The sequence below is a fragment of the Drosophila albomicans genome, chromosome X, assembly GCF_009650485.2.
Source record: "Drosophila albomicans strain 15112-1751.03 chromosome X, ASM965048v2, whole genome shotgun sequence".
Lineage (NCBI taxonomy): Eukaryota > Metazoa > Arthropoda > Insecta > Diptera > Drosophilidae > Drosophila > Drosophila albomicans.
This window is the reverse complement of record NC_047627.2, coordinates 24,034,746-24,043,087: the sequence shown is the minus strand read 5'-3', so window position 1 is coordinate 24,043,087 and position 8,342 is coordinate 24,034,746. Positions and strand designations below refer to the sequence as shown.

General features: G+C 40.8%; 2 protein-coding genes across 2 annotated transcripts; one reads left to right on the top strand and one right to left on the bottom strand.

Annotated features, from left to right (window-relative positions):
* Positions 1-61: 61 nt before the first annotated feature.
* Positions 62-6,734, bottom strand: LOC117564312 (folylpolyglutamate synthase, mitochondrial). The gene is made up of 5 exons (XM_034243014.2): positions 6,395-6,734; positions 5,229-5,901; positions 4,988-5,164; positions 2,072-2,910; positions 62-937 (listed from the first exon to the last, which is right to left on the bottom strand). Exons 2-5 carry the CDS (start codon positions 5,652-5,654, stop codon positions 424-426), a joined length of 1,956 nt encoding a protein of 651 aa, XP_034098905.1. The 5' UTR covers positions 5,655-5,901; positions 6,395-6,734; the 3' UTR covers positions 62-423.
* LOC117564329 (box C/D snoRNA protein 1) lies at positions 6,674-8,191 on the top strand. The gene is made up of 3 exons (XM_034243038.2): positions 6,674-6,790; positions 6,884-7,653; positions 7,713-8,191. Exons 1-3 carry the CDS (start codon positions 6,762-6,764, stop codon positions 7,964-7,966), a joined length of 1,053 nt encoding a protein of 350 aa, XP_034098929.1. The 5' UTR covers positions 6,674-6,761; the 3' UTR covers positions 7,967-8,191.
* The last annotated feature ends 151 nt before the right edge of the window (positions 8,192-8,342 follow it).

Sequence of the window (8,342 nt, the reverse complement as noted above, 5' to 3'; positions counted from 1 at the left end):
ACTTTAAACTATTTGCATAGCTGCAGAAAAACACACACAGAAAAAAAAGAAAAGAAAATAAATAAAAACACAGGTGATTTTTGTTCCATCTTAGCTCAAAACTTTCAGCATTTGCTTTTTATTTTCCCGTTAAGTTTCACTAGCGACAATTTTCTGAGTAGTTGTTGTGACACATCCAACGAAATTAAAGCTTTTGTTTCTCTTTTCGAGCTGCGCCTCGATTAGAGACCTCAACTCATATTACCACAGTAGTTTTTTTTTAGGTTTGCCAGACACAATTCGGGGGAAGCGCGACACATGTTTTTTGTTATTTTTGTTTTTGTTGAGACAAAACACATGAAAGTTATTGATGATGATGGGGTGATAATAAACTAGGAAAAACTTATCAACAAACAATTTTGTTACTGTTTTTTTGTGATTACGTTAAAATTTTGAGAGGTTTTCACACTTAAATTCACTGACCGGCGACCGATCAACAACCGGAATTGTTGCGGATTGTATGGATGATGATGGAGATGCTGCTGTTGATGTTGCTGTTGCCTGAACTGGCGATTGAAACTGATCGATCGCCGTGATGACGGCACCGAGCAGATGAATCGAACCCGTTACGAGCAAGTCGAGCTCAATGGGAGCGGGATAACGGGCTCGGACCGCAGTGAGAGCCTCCCAGCATGTGTTGTACAATTGCCCCTTGTTGATCTGTTGCTTCGCCTCGGACATCGACTCCCACACTTTGGCAATGATCTGGGCACGATGACGCTGTTGTCGCGCACTCGTATATTTTGTCGACTGGCTGGGATCACGCTTCTGCGGATGCGCAATGTTGGGCGTAAAGCACACCATGTCAAAGTTGATCGTGTTGTGGACCAAGTTAACTATGCCGGAGGGATCCGAGCCGCCGGTGCGATTAAATATCAATATTTTGGGGTTTGAAGGACTGCAAAAAAAAGAAGAAAACGTATATTAAAAATATGTCAAGTGTTATCGAAAGAAGCTTACGCTCCAAAAGTGGGCGTAAAGGGGCGTGGTCGTATACTAAAAACAGGTCTAAGCTACCTATAAACTAGACTAATGTGTTCACCAAATTTCGAGCCTCTAGCTCTGCCAGTCACTGAGATCTAGCTGCTTAAACAGACGGACAGACAGAAAGCAGGACACAAAAACTTGATCTAATTTAGGTAGCGTGTCTTTGCTAAACAAGCCTACAATGTCGTGACTAACTTTGATATTTATAACTCTTATATTAGCTGAGATTTGTGTGTTCAAACAGACGGACAGACGGATAACTGAAAAAGCAGGGGATAGTAACAGACAGCTACACTAATACTGACTAAGCAATAATAATAAAGAACTGTGTCAGTAGTTTAAAGTTGAGATCTAGTTGTGCAAACAGATGGACAGACGGATTCGATTCGATATTTAGAATATACTACTTTGTCAGTCAACTATTTAACTTTATGAGATCTATACGCTTAAACAAAAATTCCAACGGATTCGCTAAATATTAATAAGTTTATTATTGTGAACTTTCTTAGTCTTATACTTGATGAAATTTAGTTGTGCAAACAGACGGACAGACAGATTGAATACTACTTTCTGAGTCAACTCGATGTAGATGTAGACATTTAAAAAAGCATACGGATGAATTAACGACAATATTACTGACTTGACAATAATAAAGAACTTTGTCAATCGTTTAAATGTAACTAAATCTTATACCCGAGATGAGATTTAGTTGTTCAAACAGACGGACAGACAGAATCAATACGTTCTCAGTCAACTCTAATACTCTATGAGATCTAGACATTTAAATAATAAGGAAAACGGATTAGCTATACTATTAGTAATTTAATATAAGAACTTTCCCAGTTGCTTAAATGTGACTAAATCTTATACCCGATGAGATCAAGTCTCTTATACTCTGTAAGATTTAGCTGTGCAAATAGTCAGACAGACAGATTTGATACAATATTTATGACTACGCCAACTCTTATACTCTGTAAGACTGAGTTGTACAAACAGACAGACAGTCGGATTATCACCGTCTAAACGTGGATGTCTAAGTACTTACGTTCGCTTGGTGCTCTTGATGTACCAATCCAAGCAGATGCGCATGCTCTCAATGGTGTGGGCGCCATCGAGATGGACCCGCATGTGATTATACTCGACCAGCTGACAGCGACCGGGCCAGTGGGCAGTGACGAGGCCGCGCAGCACCTCGGTGGTCATGTGCAGGTCATTGATGGGATTGTCCTCGTGGAATCGTCCCTTGGCCTGTCGCAGCCAATCGTAGGCCAACTGAATGGCCAAGGCTCCATTGAGCCGGACATAATCGTTGAACGTATCGAAATAGTGCGCATAGAGATTGTATTTGAAGTAGGCCTCAGTCTCGAGGACCTGATGCAGCGTTGCCTTCTTCTCGGCGACGCGTTCGCGGATCACCTCAAGACAAACGGGATCCGTCACATGGGTATAGACATTCGATCCGGGCTTGATGATACCGCCCTTTTGCCACGCAATCTGCTTGATGGTTGTGCCCAAGAGATCGGTGTGCTCCAATGCCAGCGATGTGATGCCCACAGTCTTCACATTGCGCAACACGTTTGTGCAATCGCATTCTCCTCCGATGCCCACTTCGAGGACCACAACATCGACGCGCTCCTCGAGGAAGGCGTGAAAGCCGAGTATGGTTAGGAACATGAAAAATGGTGGCATATCCTTATCGTATTCACGCTTCGACATCAGGTTGTTGTACACATGCCAAAAGTGACGCGTGAACTTGTTCCTCGCCAGCGGAACGCCGTTGATGCGAAAGCGTTCGGTGATCGACACCAAATGCGGCGAACTGAAGAATCCGGTGCGTACTCCATATTGCCGCAAGATCGATTCAGTCAAAGCACAGGTGGAACCCTGAATAAAATCAAAATCAAATTTGAAAAATATGTTAAATAAAAAAATAAAACAAAATCATGATCCAAAGATATGTTACAAAGTGTGTCAAAGTAAACACAAATGGTTCTCGATCGGAGGCGAGACACAACATGATTGTTGGTCATTGACCAACACACACAAGCACATATCAATTTCCCAACAATAACAACTCTAATGCAACACGCAAAAAAAAAATACGCTTATCAGGCGTGATGAGCGACATCAACGTCACAATCGATAGCAATGCACAGCAAGAAATTTAAGCGGAAATACAACTTAAACGAGTTACTTCCAACTAATGCTAATTCTAATGAAAAGTGTAATGATTAATGGTAATTTGATTATTTGAGTAAATATAACACAAAGGGTTTTTTGACTTTAGTATATATTATGCAAATTCTAATTCTAATGATTAAGATAATGATAATTAGATTACTTGAGCAAATATAATACAAATTCTAATGATCATAATAACTTAATTACTTGAGTTAATATAATAGAACCTTTTTTGACTCAAATTTGCAAATTCTAATGAAATTCGTAATGATTAAGCTAATGATAATTCGACTACATGATCAAATATAATACAAATTCTAATGATCATGATAATTAGAAATTTTAAATACTTTTCAGACTTAACAATTACAATTTTCATTAGAACTTGCTTAAAGTTTCACTAGCGACAATTTTCTGAGTAATTGTTGTGACATATCCAACGAAATTAAAGCTTTAGTTTCTCTTTTCGATCTGCGCCTCGATTAGAGGCCTCAACTAATATTACCACAGTAGTTTTTTTTAGGTTTGCCAGACACAATTCGGGGGAAGCGCGACACATGTTATGATTATTAATGTAATGATTATTATAATGACAATGCTTATATACGAACGTTAGCGCTACACCGCAAAAAATTATGCGGAATTACGACTAAACCGAGTCACTTATTATAACTAATGAAAATCCTAATGATTAAGATGAAATAATTACATTAAATATAATGCAGATTAATTATACACCTTAAAGGCTAATGAAAATGGTAATGATTAAGATGATAATAAGATTGCTTGAGTAAATATAATACAAACTCTAAAATTTCATTAGCATAAAAAATGCAAATAATGACAATCGTAATGCTAATGATAATGAAAATGTTATTAAAATTGCAATCAAACAGTTTTGAGCACACAGTTTTGACTACTATTAATATACTACAACTATATTAATATACTGAAATTGCAATGCTAAATCAGATTCACAAAGCAATAAAAATGTCAGTGCAAAACTTAAAATTTGGATTGCGCTTTATGTCCATATCTATGGTAAATGGATTAAAAATAAATATGAGATTATGAATAACGTCCAGTGAAATACCTATGTTAACGCTTAGCTAATCTACTGAGGCATTTCTTTAGTTATTTCCAATATTTTCTTTATCAATTGATAATGCATTGCATAATGCAAAAGTGAACTTTACTTTTACGTAATTGATTGATGAAGAAATTGGTTAAATTTATAGAATAATTATACTATACATAGTATATAGTATATTTATAGTATGTAGTGTATAGTGTAGTATATATTACATAGTATTGAATATTTATAGTACTAGTCTATGGTATATTATGAATGTGTTAGTATACCAATATACCAAATATACTAGCATATAGTTAAATATATAATCAGATACAAAATATACTCTATATAGCTAAAAATATAATAAGATATTTGATAGGCAAACTAAGCACACATTGAAATAGCATCTTCATCAAAGTTGATTAAAATTTTCAAATAGATTTTTTTGCTGAGTGTGTCGAGAGCTGAGCTCGGCTCTCTTCTCAGGCCTAACACGCGTTTCAATCACGACAGATGGGCTGCTGCGATTTGAATTTGTGTTTTTTTTTTTTTTTGTTGTTGCTCCAGTTGTTAGCATTAATTTTCGTTGTTGATTAATTCGGTGTTGTTTGGATTCTTGTTGTTATTGTTGTATATTGAAATGTTTGTGCGTGTGTGTAAACAATGGAAAACAGAGAACTAAAAAACTAAAAAACTGGTACTCACCTTGCCCTTGGTGCCGGCCACATGAATAACGGACAACTTCTCCACGGCGGACAGTGTGAGACCGCTGCGTTCTAGATACTTGATCGTATCCCTTAACGAATTGAGCTTCAGATTCGATATGGAATCCCGTATGCTTTGCGCGTTTGGCTTGATTTGTGTGAACATCTCGACGGCTTCCTAATGGAGGCCAAGACGGACACTGAAGACCGCTGTTCACAGCAGCAAACGCACAAATACTCACATGAAATTCGGCCAACTCACGGGCCAGAGTCTCTTTATCCCGACTGTCGGAACGCTCGCGTCCTTTGGGATAGAAGACGAGATCCTCGAAGAGCACGCCATCGTTCACTGTGACAGACGTTGCTGCCGGAGCTGCTGCTGTTGCTGTCGCTGTTGTTGATGGTGCTGTTGGTGTTCTTGGTGCTTCTAATGGGGCACCATTTGAATGCTGCAGCTCGACCATGGATGTGGCTGCTGTTCCTAGATTCTGTGTCCTTGGCAATACCGGCGAACCAACACCAACACCACTGCTGCTGCTGTTGGTGTTGCTGTTGTGGGCTGTGCGAGTCTGTAGATCGTCCATGGCTCCGAATTGGGTTACGATACGCACACCTAGACGCAGCTGGCTAGGTTTAATCACTGAACGCAATACCTTGCGGCATAGCATTTTGTTTTGTTTTTGCTTTCCTATATATACGAATTTCAACCGCAGTCGATCGGCTCTAGATTCTGGTTTAACGAACGCGCGTTCTATCGCTCTCGCTCTCTCTCTCTCTCTCTGTCTTTTCTCTTTCTGCGTTCCTCTCTCTCTCTCTCTCGCTCTTTTAAACTTGTTCGATTGAAGCAGCGGTGAGTGAATTGTTTTCGTTCAGCGGAGGGGGAACGGGGGAAGTGGGGAAGAGCGGAAACCGTTGCTGAAAATATACGAAAATCACAACAAATATATAGATAAAGTTAATCGACAACAATATTTATAATATCAACACAACATTGTATGCGTAGCGCACCTCCCCCTTGGCCCGCAGGTAATGAGCATAGCTGTGCTTGATAAGAGTTTTAATGAAACGCGTACGTATCACGATGATATTGCGGAAATGTTGTCCCAAACAATTCTGTGCCATTTCGATAATAGTCGAAAAGATAACTAACGGTCATTAGATAACATTGTTTTGCCCGTCGATTGGCCGGTTAATCGCTCTCTCGCGATTACGATAAACTAAGCCGCTGACGAAAAGGTGGCAACGCTGCGCACACGTGTGTATGCTTGAAAAACAAAAAAAAAACTCACGCACGCGCGCGCTCAATGTTATTATTGTTGTCCACACACAACCGAATTCACAGCGAATGCATAACACAACACAAATAGCGCAATTGATGAAACAATAAGAACAAATTAATGATACTCACTTGGGCCTGTAATACACGACGTAACACCGTCTGCTGGACAGCTCAATGTATGCTCAACGCATGAATAAACCGTAGAAACTTTGAATTAAGATGGTATTAATAGATTTGTTGGCCGTATGCGCCAATTGTGCTTTTGGGGGGCACTGCACGATGTGTGTGCGCGGTGGGTGAATGGTTGTTGTTGACACGGTACGCGAATGTGTCGGTGTCGGTTGGTCAGTGCGAATGGCAAAGTGCACCACAAAACAAGCAAGAGGAAGAGGTGAAAATAAAAGAAGAAAAAAATGTTACAATTTTGAGACAGCTGCTGCTGTGTGCTATTCAAAATATGAGTTCCAACTGAATACAATTTTATAATTTTACAACCATGTCCGAAATCAAAACTGAAACTGAGAGGTGATTAAATTTTTTTTGTTTTTCTCATTTTTCACATTTCAACAGAGTGTTGCCAGAATGTTTAACACGCACATGTTTTTTTTTTGTTTACAGCTTGACATCGCGTTTGGGCAATTGTGAAGTTTGTGCTAAGAATGCGGCACGTTATGCTTGCCCCAAATGTGAGGTAAAAACGTGTTCACTAACCTGCGTGCAAATCCACAAGCGTGAACTCGACTGCGATGGCATCAGGGATCGCACCAAATATTTGCCGCTCAGCGCGATGACGGAACGCGACTTCATGAGCGACTATTGCTTCCTGGAGGAGTGCACACGCTATGCGGACACCAGGAAGCAGGACAAGAGCAAACGCTATACGCATCAACAGTGCCAGCTCCCGGTTCCCTTGCATCGCATGCGCTCCGAGGCGGCCAAGCGTCGCATCCGTCTTCAGTTCCTTTTACCGCACTTCACACGTCGCAAACAGAACACGACGTTCCTCAACTGGAAGCAGCAGCGTTTCTATTGGCACATTGAATGGATGTTTTGCGGCACCGAAGCGGGCGTCACGTGCTTTTCGGACGCACGTTGCGACGAGCAGCAAACACTGAGCCAACTGCTGGACAAGTATCTGAATCTCGAGGATCAGGAAGTGGCACGAGAGCAGCGCAAACATTTGCAACAACATCAGATCGCTGGCATTGGCCAGCTAACGCTTTGGCTGCGAGCCGAGGGCGTGCGACGAAGTAGCTCCCGTTGCTATGCGTTGGCAGCCCACAAAACGTTGGCCGAGAATCTGGTGGGCAAGACGATTGTCGAGTTTCCCAGCATCTATGTCAGCTACGAGCAGCGTCCGCCCAACGGCTACGAAATTGTAGACAGTGGTAGGCCTTAACTTCAAGCTTATTGTTCGCTTGAAATTAATTGCTTTTCCCTTTTACAGATGAGGAGGAGGAGGAGTCTGTAGCAGCACCGCCAGTAGCCGCCTCGAAGCGCCCCCAAGACGAAGCATCAGCTGCCAAGAAGTGCAAAGTGTCAAACAACGTTTACGGCTTAGCTGCAGACGAGCAGCACACCGATGACGATGATGATGAGGAGGATCAGGATCAGGAACGGCATGAGGAGAGCGAGAATGAATCTGCGGAATCGGCAGCGAGCAGCGATGAGCTGCCCATTGAATACACTAGTGCATTCTAGACTTGCTTTAAATTAGTTTTAACAAGCTGTAGTTATATAGTCCAAAGTGTCCTGAAGAAGATGCTGAACAGACAGGCACGCGACGACCCTTCAAATAGTAAATAAGCATTGCGTAGTCTTAAGTTTAGAGTTGTAATTAAAAGTGCTAAAAACTGTGAAACGGATTTAACAGCACACTAAAGCCCATTCACCTTGTAATAAATAACTAATTTAAGCAAAAGAATGTGTGCATTTGCTTTGTATTAAAAATGCTGTCTTACCTAGCATCGTTGTGGAAAGACTTGCAGCCAATTCAGCGATGATTTCACATAGAAAATTCCCTTTCACACATATTACATTGAAAAATGCTGCCTTACCAACCATCTATTAATGTGGA